This window comes from Oryzias latipes, chromosome 2 (assembly GCF_053564925.1).
Source record: "Oryzias latipes strain Hd-rR chromosome 2, Olatipes_Hd-rR_3.1".
NCBI classification, from domain to species: domain Eukaryota; kingdom Metazoa; phylum Chordata; class Actinopteri; order Beloniformes; family Adrianichthyidae; genus Oryzias; species Oryzias latipes.
In genome coordinates this window covers 29,685,390-29,702,333 of record NC_136238.1, presented here as the reverse complement: position 1 = coordinate 29,702,333, position 16,944 = coordinate 29,685,390, and the positions used below count along the sequence as shown (strand labels likewise).

General features: G+C 43.2%; 3 protein-coding genes, 1 long non-coding RNA gene and 1 other non-coding gene across 11 annotated transcripts in view; 2 read left to right on the top strand and 3 right to left on the bottom strand.

Moving 5' to 3' along the window:
- LOC144986832 (NACHT, LRR and PYD domains-containing protein 12-like) overlaps nt 1-16,944 on the bottom strand; it is a 457,161-nt gene that overhangs the window by 253,151 nt on the left and 187,066 nt on the right. The gene's annotated exons all lie outside the window — the stretch shown is intronic.
- The window catches only part of LOC144986638 (uncharacterized), a 337,370-nt gene that overhangs the window by 190,270 nt on the left and 130,156 nt on the right, over nt 1-16,944 (bottom strand). The window contains exon 1 of one of the 4 annotated variants that reach the window (XM_078934220.1): nt 1,186-1,946. The exons of the other annotated variants lie outside the window; for them this stretch is intronic. Within the exon in view, the coding sequence (XP_078790346.1) occupies nt 1,186-1,309 (124 nt within the window). The 5' untranslated portion in view covers nt 1,310-1,946. Of the gene's footprint in view, nt 1-1,185; nt 1,947-16,944 lie in introns of those variants that run through there. 4 annotated transcript variants of the gene reach the window in all.
- LOC144988513 (uncharacterized) overlaps nt 1-16,944 on the top strand; it is a 111,831-nt gene that overhangs the window by 797 nt on the left and 94,090 nt on the right. The window lies entirely within an intron of this gene.
- On the bottom strand, nt 4,649-4,721 carry trnar-ucg (transfer RNA arginine (anticodon UCG)). Its single transcript has one exon. It is a non-coding gene; the product is annotated as a tRNA-Arg (tRNA).
- The window catches only part of LOC144987110 (uncharacterized), a 463,057-nt gene continuing 452,991 nt past the window's right edge, over nt 6,879-16,944 (top strand). For 2 of the 3 annotated variants that reach the window (XR_013650969.1, XM_078936038.1), the window contains exon 1: nt 6,879-8,190. Coding sequence is in view for 1 of the 3 variants with exons in the window: in XM_078936038.1 (XP_078792164.1) it covers nt 8,046-8,190 (145 nt within the window). In the remaining 2 variants the exon portion in view is untranslated. The remainder of the gene's footprint in view (nt 8,191-16,944) is intronic. The other variant, XR_013650972.1, reaches the window with a different exon arrangement.

Genomic DNA, 16,944 nt, shown 5'->3' with positions numbered 1-16,944 from the left:
TGGTGGAAAAAGTATTATCTGAGCTTTTTCATCCACTAAATCATCTTCAAATGGACACGCCATGCTGCTTCACCTCTCTGTAAACAAACTAAGCTTCAACTAAACCTGCTCCAGACCAGGTTATGTTCAGAGCCAGTGTTGCCAGATTGGGCGGGTTTCCGCCCAATTGGGCTTCTTTTGGTTATGTTGGGCAGGTAAAATTGGCATTGGGCGGGTCTATAAAATTTGGGCTGCTTTTCAAAATATTTAGCGGTTTTATTGTCATTATTATTATTTAAAATATAAAATATTAAGTAAAAGTATACTAATTAATATATAGCCTAAAAAAAGCATTGTGAATATATGAAACATTACAGTAACCCCCCTGTTTAGTTCCTCACCACCACCCCCACCCCCCCCCGGCGAATAACAAAAATCAGCGAATAATTGACGCTGTTTTAAAACTCCCAGAGCCTCTGCAGAGTCAGAACCCTTTTCTGCCGTTTGGGTTCATTTCCAGAAGCTGGAGATGATGCAGGGCTTTTATTGGCTTTTATTAACCTTGTCAGAATGGTTACAGCTCGAACAAAAATAGCGCAGCCTGCTCATACACTCAGCAGGAGGAGAACGTTCAGCCAACGCTCACCCAGGTAGGCCCCGCCCCCTCTAATCCACCAGTCACCAGCCCACCGCTGATTGACATACGCTGTGGTCCAGCAACTGGCAGTGGCAGAAAGAGGGGGGCGCCATCAAAAGCCATCTAGAGTACACGATACGAGAAACCTATAACTGGATTTTCTGTACTTATTTTATAAAAAAAATATTATAACAGACTTATTATATAATAATTTATTATTATTGCGTCATTTTTTATTAGGCTACGGCTATACTTTTACGTTCAACATTAGGTTTTTGCTAGGTTGAGATTTGGGCTGGTTTTTATTGAGGTGGGCGGGTTTTACGATGAGTTTGGGCTGGAAACTGTCACTCAGATCTGGCAACACTGTTCAGAGCATGAGTTGCCATGGCAAGTTGACATACTCTGAAACATACCTCCATTTGGAACTGAAAGCTGAGGTTATCAACTTCCTTAGCCTCAAACTTACCGTGGGAGTTAGCATAACCTTCTTTATGGAATACCCCCCTGCCCCACAGTTTGATCCAGAAAGCAGCTCAGACAAGGAATTGCTGCAGCAGTGAACGTACCAACTATGTGTAGCTGCAGCAGCAGTCTGCGCTGACGACAGAGCTCCTCCTCGTTCTGAACGATGGTTCCTTCAGCAGCAGAAAGTTGTTCTCTGACAGAACCTTCCTGAGGTTCTGAAGACATGGTTCCTGCTCCGATCTTCAGCTCCAACTCCCACAAACACCGCCGTCCTCTTCACTGCAGCTCCGATCGATCATCTGCTAGTCTCACAATCACAGCAATCCACGTTGTCTTTCCGTTCAACACTTCTTCACTCATTTACGACACTTTGGAAAATGCTGAGAGTTCCACACGAACCACGTATCGTCCTTTCTGTCCAAAAACCTCATAAACGTCCCAACAAAACACCACCGTCCTCTCAACACAAGCTAACGCTGCTAGCCTGCTAACAAGCTAACGCTGCTAGCGCCTCGTGCCGTTTACTTCCGGGTCATGTGCAGACATTTGGTTGGAAAAAAATGTTTAAAAAAAGTGCTTCGCTGAACTACAATATGGTTCGAAATGCTTCCAGGATTTAAAAAAAGTGTTTAATTTTGCAAATGATAAGGAAAATAAAATCATAATAGAAAGAAAAACATTTTTGGGGAAACTTTATGAGAGCCGTTGTGACGTAATCACACGGTTCCGTTCTCAATCCAATGTTCATTTTACCAAAACACACATCAGAGGTTAAATTAACCTTGTTCACATTTGTTTATTGTATGGCTGAACAATAGTAATCGATAAAGAAATTTCTTCAGTAGACGAAGAAACAAATTTGAAAAAAGAAATTTAACAGCAAAAAACCTTAAATAACTGTTTTTAAAGAGAATAATTACAAGTATAAACATCAAACTCTAGTCAAAAACAAAGAGAAATAATATTTTAGTAATGCTTTCGGTGAAAAAACAATACAGAAGTTTCCTAGATTTCAGTTAAATAACATTAACACATTTATGAGGTATATAACTGAGATAAAATATGATGACAGAAAAATGGAAAAAATAAATGAACAATGAAAGATTTTTAAAATGCAAACATTTTTCACCGACATTCAGCAAAGATTGTAACGCCGTTTCTTGTTTCTGTGTCATCTTCAAAGACTTCTTTGATAAAAAAAAACCTGGAGTTTTTTTAAATTATTTTTTCAGGTTGACACAAAATAAACACTTAAGGATTTTTTTCCCTTCTTAATAACTATTTAAATATCACATGTAGTTTCTATAAAATATTAATTCTTGCTGGTTTTATTTGAACCCTTTCAGCTTTTTCCAGGTCTGAGAGTGTTAACGGAAATGAAAATATTTGACAATCCAGTTGATGAGAAGCTGCAGAAAGACTGAAATCCATCAGATTGTAAAAACGTAGAGGTGGTCCTTTGATGATGATGATGATGTGATGAAGATCAGACGCTGATGTCACTGATGTTCTGGCTGTTGATGGGCTGGATGTGGGTCCTGGTGGTGCTGAAGAATGAAAGATCCTTCTACCTGCAGTCATTCCTGAAGGAAGCTGATTGCAGCTGTTCTCTCCTGACAGATGGAATGATGGGAAATGAAGTTCATGTTGACGTGTGGTCCAAGCAGAACAGAAAGGTCTCACCTCAAAGTCAGGACTTGGATCAGCTGCTTTTCTCTGGGAGCGTGCACGTGCTGCTGCATGTGCTTCTGTCATGGCGTTCTGGATGAGCTGCTGAGGTCTGTTTGCATCAAGACTCTCAGCTGCTTTAGTCAAACTGCTGAGCGATGGAACAATGGAGCCGTTTCTGAAGGAAGAGGATCAAACATGATGCTCTGCATCCGTTTGCTTCAGGAAGTGGAGGTTTTTTAGAGTCTCCAGACTGTTTCTGAACGGCCAAAGAAAAGCAGCTGATGTGGTTCTGTCTCCTACCAGCAGGGAGCGCTCTCAGCCGGACAGAACAGATCCTCAATGCTGCTCTGAGAAGGACTCTTCTGTTCCAGAAGCAGAGACTGTTCACATCCAGGAGAATCTGGACTCCAATGAATCCCAGAGAATCTCCTCTCTGCTGTTTGGACACTTTGACCAGCAGAGGGCAGCAGAACTTTCAGCAACTCTGGATCTGATCCCACAAAAACAATCCATGGATGATCAGATTTCAGAAGATTTGAAGGATCAAAGACAAAGATGTTCTGAAGAGAAGATGTGAGAAGAAAGTCCAGAATGAATCCACTCTGACTTCTCCTCATGTCTCTGAAGCTTGTGTCTTCATGTCTTCACCTCAGAGTTTCTTCTGGATTCCATGTGGATCAATAATATTGATCATGTTCTGTTGTCATTTTCCATCAGAACTTCAGGCTTTTCTCTGCTGATGATCTCTGAGCTGAACTTCTTGGAGGAATTCCTGAATCTGGGATTTGGAGCAAACAGTCAGAACAAAGGAGGTTTCCATTTCTTCTAAGCTCTGCCAGAAGAAAAGAGCTGAAGCTTGAAGCTGAAGCAGCATTTGCTCAGAGAATCTGTCCTCCAGACCAACAAGTCCCACCACAGCCTTGAAGACGTTTCCAGAAGCAGCAGCAGACTGTGTTCCCATGACGATGCTGAAGTCAGCTGCTGCTCTGCAGGAGAAAGTCTGCAGCTCCTCAGTCAGGAAGCTCTTTCAAGCTCGTGCACATCTGTCAGTGCAGCAGCAGAAAGCCTGTTTCCCTGCAGGAAGTCTGAGACTTTTCAAAGTAAGAGCCTCATGTTGGCAGAGATGGGTTGGATTCTTTGATGCTCCAGTGTCTTTTGGATTCAGGATGAGTTCATGCAGATCTAGAAATCCCACCATGATGATCATCCTTGAGGAATTTCAAAATAAAAGACTTACAAACACCACAATCACTGCTGGATGATAAATACATTTACTCTTTATTTTCTGTCAATAAATCATATTTATCAATAAATCCTTGATTGTAAATGATGGATCTAAAGTTGAAAAGAAGTCAAAGTGCTGACTCAGCACAGATCAAAGGAGACACAGATGATTTCCTGGAATGAAGAAAACATCAAACATCATGATGTGATCTGGAACTGAGCTGTTCTTCAGAAGATCCTCCCAAACATGGAAACTGTTGCTGCAACACGTGAAGGTTTGGTTCTGTTGCTAGTGAGATCTGATGGATCAGAACCAGACTTCTGTCAGCTGGAACTGGGGCTTCTTCCAGACCATGTGACCTCATGGACAAAGTTCCAACATGGTTTCAATGAAATGTGGAGGTTTTCCAGGAAATGTTGCTGCAGTTCCTCCGTCTCATCAAATGAGAGATTTCTCTGCACTAAAGAAGAAAATCTTCCAGAACAGCTTCAAGCTGCAGAAAAACTGTTTCCATCATTCTGAGGACATTTCTTTAGGCTTCATGTGAAGAAAACAAACTGTTTGAAAAGATGAAAACAGAAACAAAGACGTTTCTAGAAGCTGCAGATGCAGTTACAAAGAACAGCCAGCAGGTGTCTCACTGTGGGAGTCTCTGAAAGTTCTGCCTCCAACCATGAAGGGATTTGAACCCTCAATCTTCTGATCCGAAGTCAGATGCCTTGTCCATTAGGCCACATGGTCTATGAGAACAGCCAGGTCCAGCTGCAGGTGGAGGAACTTCTGCTGCCTCAAAGAGGAAGGTGGAGGAGGAAGAGGAGGAGGAGGAGCCGTGCATGTGCTCCTCCTCATGAGTCCTGAAGCTGCACCGTCAGCTGCAGAGCTTCAGAGCTGCTTCCTTCTCAGACTTTCCACTTTCTTTGGCCCTCTGGCTCTGATGCTGCTGCTGCAGAAAAACCAGCAGCTGCAGAAAAACTCTGCAGAGACTCACAGAGAGAGGATGGAGGCAGCAGATGAAGCTGCTGCAGACTGGGGGCGGAGCCTGGAGATGACTGCTGAAGGTCAGAGGGCGGAGCTTCATCAGGATGAAGGTGCTGCTTGGATTCTGGCTGGATGTCCGTCTGTCCTCAGTCCCTTCATGGCTGCTGCTTCTCTGCTGATGTTTCTGCAGGATGAAGCTGCTGGAAAACACTGAGTCTCTTCTTTCTGTCATTTCAGTTACATCAATGTTCTAGTCTCACTTTACATAAACTGCTGTCCTTCATCAGCCGTTGCTATGGAAACCAGCTGACGTCAGCAGCTCCAGAAGTTCCTACTTGACACAAGTGGGTTGAGGCAGGAGGGATGTTTCTGGAAAAAGCATTTTCTGCTTCATCCCTGAGAAAGCTGAAGAAGAGGAGGAGTTCTGAGCGTCTTTTCTGACGGGGACTCCTGCTTCACCTGCAGCCCATCTCCACCCTCTGACTGTGTTTCTGACTGCTGTTCCAGCTCATGGCCGCCAGTCTGTCAGCTAACGTCTGATGGGATGGAGCTGACATCTGCTAGAAGATTTCCTGTCAGACATCAGACGTCTAGCAGCTGCTCTGCACTCTCTGATCACTCTGTCAGGAATGGTGTCTGGTCCAGCAGACCTCTGGGCGTTAACTCTTCATGGAGTCTTCCTCATGGCAGCCATTGTGAGACAGAGCAGCTGGTGGTCAGGAGGAGGGATGGTCTTCCTGGCTGTCATGTTGTTCTGAGCCTCAAACAGCCTAGAGGTCATTGGCTGCATCTAGAATGGAGGTGTGACTGTCACAGGCAGGTGATGATGTCCTGTAGTTGGAGATCACCTGGATGCTCTGTCACATGTGGCGGGAATCTCTGCTGTTCTGGAAGTGGATTCTCTGAGCATGTGGCTCAAAGGTGGAAGTTTCTTCTTCTGATGATTCAAACCTGGAAAAGAGTTTAGTTTGTCTGATCAGGAAACTGAAAATGAGGACGTCAGCGGAGCAGAAAGAGGAGGAACACCGTCAACAATCATGTTGGAGCTCCAACAGGCATTTTACTGACTCAGCAAAAACATCTGTTTGTTTTTCTTTGTTCTGTCCAGCAGCTGAACAAATGGAAGAAGGTTGGAGGTTCAGTGGACCAAGAGCTGGATCATCTAAAGGAAAACGGGCTCCACACACAACATCTATGTGAGGATTATTCTGGAATTACTGGCTCCATTTGTCTGAATTATGGCTTACAGCTGATAAATTCACATGAATAATGAGGTCATGAGAGAAAATCTACATTTTCTTGCTGGTTTCTATTGAATAGAGTGATTCCAATCAGACTAGTGAAATATTCTGAATGTTTCTGAACATCCATTGATTCATGACTTCTGATCAGTTCTTCTTTCTGTAACTATGATCTAAATGGACTTTAATGAAAGACCATGTGATGTTTCCATTGATGCTAAAGCTGACCAATCATCTTATTGATTACAACACGAGCGCTTTCTGTGTCTAAAATCAGTCCCAGAAGAGTTCAACCATGACTTCAATGGCTGAGCTAAGCTCCTCCCCCTTTGTGTGTCTTTGTGTGTGTGTTTCTTGTGTGTTCCCCTGACTGCACCAGTATGTCGTCAACAAGAAGCTGATTCCTAGAGAAAAGTGAGAGTTTCAGCTCTAAGGGGTCTGAAGTCCATCTGAGAAGATCACTAACTCATCAGTCCTGCTGTCCCTGAAGACCGGCTTCATGTTCAGAACCAGCTTCAGGTTCTGGGCTGGGATTGGATGTGTTGTGGTGGCAGTAAAGCAGGTTCAAACCCGGATCAAACCAGAATGTAGAAAGGGTCAAAGTGTCAGTCAGACTCCCAGACAGAATGTTCCAGATCAGCATTTATTGGTTATTTCTTGATGTTCTTCATCTTTGGAGAAAAGCAGAGGTAGAAAATCAAACAAAGTTCCATCTATCTGGTAAAAACTTGGATTCATTCAGTCTTTCCCGTCTGGACAGATTTCTTTGACGTCTTTTCTTTTCATGTAAATTCAGTCAAACATGTTGATCCTTCATGATGTGGATGAGTTGATATGAAACAGTGTTTTCTGCAGCAGGAACATGTGAGAGGAAACCTGCTGTTCCTCAGCTGATCTTCATCATTCCATCTCAGCAGCAGATGAGGAGGATGTGCTGCTGGAAAATCTGCCTCACAGACTCAGTTTGCAGCTTCTGCTTTCAGGTTTGACTTCTAGTTTCTGGAGAAACAGGAAAAAGAAACAGGAAATCTCCACACCACTCTGGAACCATCTAGAACAGTATTATGGGATGTTTTTCAGCTGAATCACTGGGATCCATCTTCATGTTATCATCAAAGTGATCGTGTCAGATGAAATCTTTCCTGTTTGAATGAGTTTCCTTCATGTCACAATAGGATCCCAGATCTCCCATCAGGCCTTGCAGCTCCTGACTTTGTGATGAGTTCCTGCAGAAACTCTTGGAAATCTCATGTTGATTCTCTCCCAGTTGACATCCATGGAGATTTTCACTGCTGTTGTTCAACTGTAGAGTTTGTCACAGACGCTCAAACTCATGAAGAGTTCAGCTGGAAGTTGAGAACGAGGCTTTGAAACCAGCAGCAGTTTGAGTCCATTCTGATGTTCCATTCAGGTTTCTGCTACAACAAGCCTTTATTTTGAAAGAGCCAGTGGGGCAGAAACAATAGAAGGAGCAGATTACCAACCCCCCCTGGAATGTTGCCCCCTGTGCAGTGGACTAGTGGGGGCAGGGACGGCTGAACCAATCACAGAAGACTGTTGCAGCTTTCCCTCCAAAAGTCAACCAATCAGATGTTGTTGTTTGGATTCTTTGTCTTGAAGTTTCACATGTGGAAGCTTCCAGAGTCTTTTCTGTTTGGTCTGCAGGCTGAGCAGAACTGACTCCTGCAGGATCACAGGAACTTTCAGGAAAATCTCCAAACAGGAGAAAAGTTTCTGTTTGGACCTTTTTGCTGTGATTGTGAGACTAGCAGATGATCGATCGGAGCTGCAGTGAAGAGGACGGCGGTGTTTGTGGGAGTTGGAGCTGAAGATCGGAGCAGGAACCATGTCTTCAGAACCTCAGGAAGGTTCTGTCAGAGAACAACTTTCTGCTGCTGAGGGAACCATCGTCCAGAACGAGGAGGAGCTCTGTCGTCAGCGCAGACTGCTGGATAGCAGCTGGAACCCGCAGCTTCAGCTACACATAGTTGGTACGTGACTAAACATTTGAAGTCTTTGGATTGATCTTTATGTCACTGGAAAGGGATTAAATAAAGATTTTCCAATGATATAAATACCTTTCAGATAAAGTTATGTCACGTTTACGTGATCACTAATCTTTTTCTGAATAAAAAGCAAAACAATAAAATGTTTGTGACCAGAAATCAAAGATGAGAGTTCTTAGTGTCAGAACTTTATCATAACTGTCCAATCAGGAAAGGCAGGTGTCATTGCAGAGATAGACAAAAGAACTACAAGAATTAAAGTTGCTATCACATCAATTTTTATTTCCTTATTAACAAATAATAATTAATTGGACATATAATCAAGAAAATGATCCAGTTTAGTTTGAAGCTTCACAGAAAATGATTTAGCTTAAAAAACACCCTTTAAAGCATTTGAAGTTATCAAAATAGAGATTCTAGACTTTCATTTCCTGGTTTGAACTATATGTTGCAGCGATTCCAGGCATCACCAAGATAGTTTTCTTCTTTGGAGCCTTGGAGCCAAAAACTGACAGCAGAGCAAACATCAAGTATAAATATCCAGATGGTAGACCAAATTTTAAATTAAAAAAAAGTTAAAACGACCAAAAACCATAAAAATATAGTCTAGAAAGTCTGCAAGGATATTAATCTAAAGGATAAAATTACTATGAAGGATAAAATTACTATGAAATAGATTTTCATGATTAATGATTCATGATTAATTTTTACAATGAATAAAACAGTTATTTAATATTAAAAAAAATCTAGAAGTATTTGTTGGACTTACTCAAGCTTACTCAAAACCGGCCACATGACCTTATGATCCAGCATTCACTGCTTGGATAGAGAGGCATGTGAATGAGAAAACAGTTCCTTCTAACTTGAATTTTCTCATGAAATCTGCAGGAATAAAACATCAAAAATTGAGTATTATTATTAAACGTCAACTTAACTTAGAAAACTGACGATTGTTTTTGTGAACCATAAATGTCATCTGGAAAATGTCTTAACTTTTACTGCATGGATTGAAAGAATTTCAAGAAGCAGGTTAAAGACAAAGATTTGGACTATTTTAACACTAGATTTTCATGCATGTGTAACACCCACTGATCTACTGAGGCTCATTCTATAAAACAGAAAATGCTGCAGCCTCTATCAGGTCTATCAGCTGGTCTGGCAGAAAGCTCTGCTGGCTAAGCTAGGTCATGTGTCCATGCCGACTTCAATTACGTTCACTGCATCCACCTGTGGACAAATACAGCGCTGGGCCTCTCCACATTTCCAACAGTGGGTGAGCCTGATCAGGTCATGTTTACGATGCTCTTCAGGGACCCCCACTTCCCTCCTCCTGGATGGAGAGGGCAGCTCCTGCCTTGCTCTCTCTTGGACCTCCAGCGGGGTGGGTGTCTCTCTGGAGCATGGGGTGGGGCTCCCTTGGGGAGCTGGGGGTCATGCTGGGGTTGGGGGGGGTGCTCACCCGCAGCTGGGGGGTGCTCTCCCTGTGTGGGACTGTGCTCTGTATGGAAGCGATTGTGTTACATAATTAAAAATAAAAGTCAATATCAGAAATGCTTTTTCATTTTTAAAATATAACTGCATCAAATGACCTCAAAATTAAAATGAAAAATCAATTCTTCAAAAAGCTTTTTCCTTTTCTTCTTAAACATCACTCATTTATTGACATAATTAGAGGGAAAATGCAAAGAGGGGATTGCTTTTGGTTTTTCATATCCACCGTGCAAAATGTGTAGCAATATTCAATCCCAGTCAGCATTTTATAGGGGCGATGACGTCAGTGCTCACTCGGTGTGGCTACATGCTCTGCACGAGCCAAGCATGTCTGATCATTGCAGCCGGAGTCTTCGTGTTTGTGTAAAGTGAACGGATGGGAAAGGTGCTTTGTAACATTCAACGCTTCAGACCTCAGTCCGTCTGACTGTGTCTCCCGGGAGAACTGAGTCTCTAAGCAGAGGAGTACATTTGAGGCTGCTTTTAAAGGCAGAAGTGCCGCTTTGGGCAGTCCTGAGAAACCGTGCAATCGTGTGAATTTGTGTTTCCAATCGTGTCCCGACAAAATAAAGGCTGAAGTTTTTCCTACATATTTACAGCCAAGATGCACATTGTGGCAATATGCCTGCAGTACGGAGGTTAAATGCATCAGAAGCTTAATGTTGTTGTTGACACGGATTAGCCGGATCCCAAACTCTTCTCCTGAATCTTATGTTTTTTTTTATTTTAATCGATACAATGATTATAAATCTGGTTTTTATTTTCATCCCTCTCGGGTTAACGCAAACTTTCAGACTTGGGAGAGAGAGAGAGATGGAAAACCGCAGCCTGCAGCGCAGCGCTCTAGAAGCTGAAGCAGAGACTCTGTAGGAGAATCTCGAACATGAGCATCATGTTTCACCCTTCTATTGACGTGTTCTTCCTACCAAGACAAAGGTAGATAAAAGTGGAAAGATTTCATGTAATCCATCGACACCAGTGAAGATCACAAATCATTGAAGAACAAAGGTTCAGAGCACTGTCTAGTGGGTCTAGATGACCCAACTCCCAACGTTACAGTGCCTAGGATAGCACAAAGGTTACAGGCTAAGAGCCTGCTGGCTCTATTTCCATGTTCATAATTTTGTTGTTTGGCAAAGGGAAGGTTTCCTTCAATCTTCTCTGATTACAGTTTCTTGCAATTCTTTGCGAGTCGTATTCAAGTCAGTAAAGAGGTTTGGTTCTGCACTCTGCTTATGTCTGTGTTCCAATTCTTTGATTTTATTCTGTAATTGCTGCTGTTTATTCAACTTTTGTCTTTTTTTGCTGTTGCATAAGAAATGATGCTACAGTACCTCTTAAAAAGGCCTTTGCACAGTCAATAGTCAGCATGAGAGGGGATGTATCAGATGATTTATTCAGATCTAAGTAATATCTTAGTTCAGTTTTAATGAGAGGAATGAATTCTTTATCGTTAAGAAAAGAAGCATTCAGTCTCCACTGTCTAGTGCGGGGGTCGGCAACCCACGGCTCAGTAGCTGCATGCGGCTCTTTAGCGCTGCCCTAGTGGCTCCCTGGAGCATTTTCAAAAATGTTTGAAAATGTAAGAAGATGGGGGAGAGAAATATATTTTTTGTTTTAATATGGTTTATGTAGGAGGAAAAACAAGACAATTCAATAATGTACGTTATTTACGCTTTAAACACTTCGCCCAACACCCAAACATCAAAAACCCAATTTCCCCAAATACACAATATATACAAAAACCCACAGTTCAAACCCAAAAAAAAAGCAAAAAAAAGAAATACTCTGGAGGAAAAATGAGTGTTCCACAGTCTCACGCGTTTGGTGGGAGGCCGCTCCGCCTCACTCACTGGAACGCATTCCACCCGTCAAAGAAGCTGCACAGATCCTTTGATGGGTGGAATGCTCTTTGGAAAAATATATTCAGTAGGCAAATAATCTGAGCTGGGAAAGGTAATCCGTATGAGAGATCGCTTGCTCCTCCACACAACAGAGCAGTCACGTGACTCGTCGTTCTCCGCAGAATGCACTGCAGGGCAAATAAACATTTAATAAATCGTTAATACTCATTATGTACTTAGTCATTTTGATAGTAGGCTAATATAGATACATATTGCATGTGTTGCCTTCATTATAAGTAGGCCTGGGCGATACATCGATCAAATGAATTAATTCGAATTTTTTGTGACGGGCGATTTCAAAAATAACTAAATCAAGTTTTTATGTGGCGCATTTTTGGCTCCCCAGAGCTTCCGTAGCGTTAGTATCACACGCCGACAATCGACACACGAAGCAGCTAGCGACAGCATGGCTACTGGTGACAATGGGAAGTTTGTTGTTTGGAACTGGTCTGGGTTTACTGCCACAGACGTGGAGGAAGAGACCCCCCCCCACGCTGCTTAAAGCCCATCGGGGTCAAAGGCTCTCACGCACACCCGCGTGGCACGCGCTCAGTCCTCTTAAACACGCACACGCCCTGACACAGAAACACATACTCATTCTACAACGCCTGTATAGTTAGTTCATTAGTTGTTACTGTTATTTGTTAATAAAGAATACAGTGTTGTAATTTTTACTTTTACCGATATATTCATTACGCGGCCGCTTTAGGATTTTGTGTTCGGAGGAGGCGGGGGGGGGGGGGGGGTCTGACCGCGACTCCTGCTGCTTAATCATTTTCTCCGTGGAGAAGACGGGGTTTCTTAATTTAATTAAAACCTTAGACCCCAGATATGAGCTGTATTGTTATCCTTTAGAAAATGGTGCTACTGTCAAGGTGAATGTTTGTCTCCTTTTAGTCTAGACTACAAAGTGGGACTCAAGACACAGCTGGGACTTTAGTAAGGAAGTAACCTTTTTATTTTGGATAAGTGAAAACAAGTTTAGAATAACGAACTTAGACAAAAACCAGACAAAGGTTATATAAAACAAGACACGATTATTTAAACACAAGTCCAAAAAGGGAGTAAGAAGAAAAATCTTATACTTAACTTTGATTCCAAGAGCGTGTTCATTCATTTATTATTCCTCCCAGAAATTGGTGTTACATTTGTCTTGGGTTTGATTAAATAAAAGCAACATTTGCCAAAGTTGTGTGGCGTTTGTACTTATTGCTTTCCTTAAGTAGGGTGGGCGGGGGGAAAAAATCGGGAAAAAATCGGAAATCGAATTAAAAAAAAATAAAATCTGTCAAGGTGAGGGAGGCTCGAGAGCCGGTAGGACCCAGACGCAGAGACGGGAGGCCAACGGGTTCAGGACTAGAGGGTTAATTAACAAAAAGCGCTGCCGAGCAGGATACAAAAACAAAAACTTACTGTGGCGTGGCGAGGGACATGGAACATATCATGAACAGGGCTACAAGAAGCTAATGGACCGGCACAAGAGGAAGGCAGAGACAAGACTTATATACAGACAGGGCAGACAAGACACAGGTGAACACGATCGGGGCATGATCTAAGATTGTCATCGGGATTATTGTTATTTCGTCAATTCTATGTATTTCAGCTTTATGTGTAAAAACAATCGTCAAGTTGTGAGAATGATTTGTGCCTGTTTGAGTAGAAAGTGAAATATCTGTCATTTGGAAATTTAGATCTCCATACATCCACAAATCCAGTCTCCATAGACAAAGATTTAAGGGTTATAGCCATTTTGGATAAAGATGTAGAAAAAGAATGTCTGTCCAGTTGTGACATTATACAGTTAAAGTCTCCCCCATGAATAGAATACCAGAGCTATGCTCTGCTATCGTATTAAAGAGTGATTTGACAAATCCTGGCTGATCCTCGTTCAGAGCGTATACATTTATGAATGAAACTGCAATGCCATCTATTAGTCTGTTTACTAGAATGAATCTTCCCTCCCTGTCTTTGTGTACTTTAGTTTGTACTTTAGTTTCAGTAAAAATGACTTGTCTGTGTATTAGTATAGCCAAACCCCTCACAATGTGATGAGTAGTACACTTTATCTGCCCGAGACCTTTTTAGTTTCTGATGTTCATCATCTGTTAGATGTGTTTCTTGTAGTAGTGCAATTTGGCACCTATAATGTTTGACGTGAAGTAATATTTTTTTTACTTTTGATTGCCACCAAGACCCTTCACATTAAAGCTTATTATTGTCAGCCCACCCATGGTTAACTTAAAATGAGTAAAATATCAAAATGGGGTTGGTAACACTGTTGGAGGCCGAGGTAGCCATCTGGTACACATTGCAAGCAAACTTCTATAAAGAGGTATTTTGGAGACCTCATCTGGGCTGCTGGAGTCCTGCCGCTCGTCAACACTGACTATGCCAATGTTTCCCCGCCTCATTGTCCCCTCCATATATTCACACTTATCCCGTAGTGTTGTAATTTCACTTTGGAGCTCGGTTATGGTAGACTGACCACGTAGCTTTTTCTTTTGTTGCCTTTTTTATTTGCTCTTTTTTATAAAAAGAAATACTCAAAAATGTTTTATGTATGTCCTCGTTCATGCAAAATGCTACAAGAACATTCTAAAAACACCTAAAACACAAATTTAATAGAAGTGGGTTTTTAAACACCAACTTGCAGTCACATAGAAAATGTTGTCTGCCCTCTTGTGGTGAAATTAATACATTGTACCGTTGACACCTGAGCGTAAATACCTTTTTTTTCTAGTGAAACAATGTACAGCTGGTTTAATAAAGATCATTTAGGATAGGGTTGGGCGATGTCCCTTAAATTGGCAGTTGATGATGTTTGCAGTCAACCATCGGGATGGACGATGATATCGTGGGGGTTGGGTAGTTTTTTGTTATTATATAATTATTATTCGTTATTTTACTTTATTACTTTATTTTATTTCCCAAATAATGACTCATCCACGATGATCCAGTTTAAACTGAGGGAAGTGACTTTAAAAAATAAATAAATACATTACACCTTGGTCCTAAAAACCTCAGAGATACTCTGTCTGCTCAGATAGTCTCCCTGGATGGCATAAGTATAGCCCCCAATTCCACAGTTAGAAACCTTGGGGTTTTACTTGACCAGGATTTATCATTTAAGGCTCACATATCTCAGGCGTGCAGAACTGCCTTTTTTCACCTGCGGAATATTGCTAAGATCAGAAATATACTTTCTAAGAGTGATGCTGAAAAACTCATCCATGCATTTGTTATGTCGAGGCTGGATTACTGTAACTCCTTGTTAGCAGCGTGTCCTAAGAGTTCCTTAAGAAGTCTCCAGCTTGTTCAGAACGCAGCAGCTAGATTGTTAGCTGGAACTAGCAGAAGAGATCACATCACTCCTGTGTTAGTTTCGCTTCATTGGCTCCCAGTTGATTCCAGAATAAACTTCAAGATCCTCCTGTTAACCTATAAGGCCTTACATGGAATGGCCCCGTCCTATATTAAGGACCTCATAGTCCCTTACCATCCAATGAGAACACTTCGCTCGCAAAATGCAGGACTGCTTGTGGTTCCTAGAATTAGTAAAAGTACGGTTGGAGGTAGAGCGTTTAGTCACCAAGCCCCTGTCTTATGGAATAAACTCCCAGCTCATGTAAGAGAGGCCGACTCAGTTTCTACATTCAAAGTTAAACTGAAAACATTCCTCTTTGGACAGGCTTATTGTCAGACTAGCTGCTAGAAGTTGAAGCTGGGGTAACTATGGTGCACTGGGGTTCTGTCCTCTTTCCTGTTTTTACTTCTACCATTCCTCTCCTCTATTCTTGATCATAATTTATCATTTAGTTCTCCATGCCTCTGTTTGGTGCAGTGCGATTCATGTATTGTCCCTCTTTTCCTCTCCCCTCCTGGGGAGTGGGAGTGCTTCCAGACTCCAGTTGGCTCATCCGTGCTCCAGTTCCTGACCGTTTACCTCGCCTTTGCTCCTGCTCCTACACCTGGCTGTGGATCCTGCCTCTGGCTCATCTCTGGCTCGTCTCTGCTCTGTACCTGACCGAGTACCTCGCCTCTGCTCCTGCTCCTACACCTGGCTGTGGTTCCTGTCTCCGGCTCGACTCGCGCCTTTGACTGTCCCCACAACCACGGCTGGATGAAGCTCGTCTGCTGGACTTTTATATATGTAGTTGTAGATTTAGATAAGTTAATTCTTCTCTAAGATTTCTGGTAAATCGCCTGTCCGTCCTGGGGGAGGATCCCTCCTTCATGTGGGCACCCCTGAGATTTCTTCGTTTTTTTCCGGAATCCGGTTTTTTTGGGAGTTTTTCCTTCCCGCGAAGGGGGGTCTAAGGGCAGGGATGCCAGTATAGCTTAGTCAGTTTGTTAGTTCATTTTAGTATTTTTCTATTGAACTCTTTGTATTCGTGATCCTTTTGATTTCATGTTTTACTTCGAAGCCCATCGAGACGACTGTTGTTGTGATTTTGGGCTATACAAATAAAATTGAATTGAATTGAATTGAATCTGAGCCGGGGTTGTTCGTGTCCCTGGGGGGTGGGTTCTGGTCCTCCAAATTTCCAACTGTGGCAGAGCCGGTGGTCGGGCCGTATTTACAACACCCCTTGTGGGCCCTCTTTTTTTCCCCGGGGTTCCCCCCTCCTGGGCGGGGGCGGCGGGCCCCTGCCTTGCTCCTCCCTCGACCAACCGTGGGCCGAGCGGATGGCTGCCTGGAGTGCGGAGCGGGTCTCCCTTGGGGGGTCCTGGCCTGTACCTGGGGTTGGGGCGGGGGGATGCCCGGAACTCCTGGGTGGTGGTGGGGTGCTCGTCTGGGGCTGTGGGCGTCCTTCTCCGGTGGGGCCCTGCGTTGGGCTCTCCCGGCGCGGCGGGGGGGGCTGCTCTCCTGTTTGGGCTGGGGCGGCGCTCTCTTCCCCTCCGTGCCTCCCTGCTCTCTGGCTCTGGGGGCAGACTTACAGTTTTGTGTTTGAGAGGGAACGGGGGATGCTTTGTTACGTGTGGGAGACTTAGGACTGTGACCCGTCCCGCCGCTCTACGTGAACGAATTTAGGAGAACCGGGTGTCCCGGTAAAAGTGTGTGTCGGGGCAGCTCGGAGCGCCAGCTCACTCAGCGGCTGTGGGGTGGTGTAAGCTTCAAAGCAGAAAGGCCGCACAGAAACCATTCAAACAATCACATGGATTTGTGTTTCCAGTCTTGTCCCGACAATATAAAGGCTGATGTTATTCCCACATATTTACGTGCAGCCTGGATGCAGATTGCAGCCTTTCCTGCATGGATTTATGTTCATGCTAATGTTGTTAGCCCGTGTTAGCATAGTGCTAACCCTGGCTTCTTTCCGGCTCCGTTCTTCAGCACAACCCT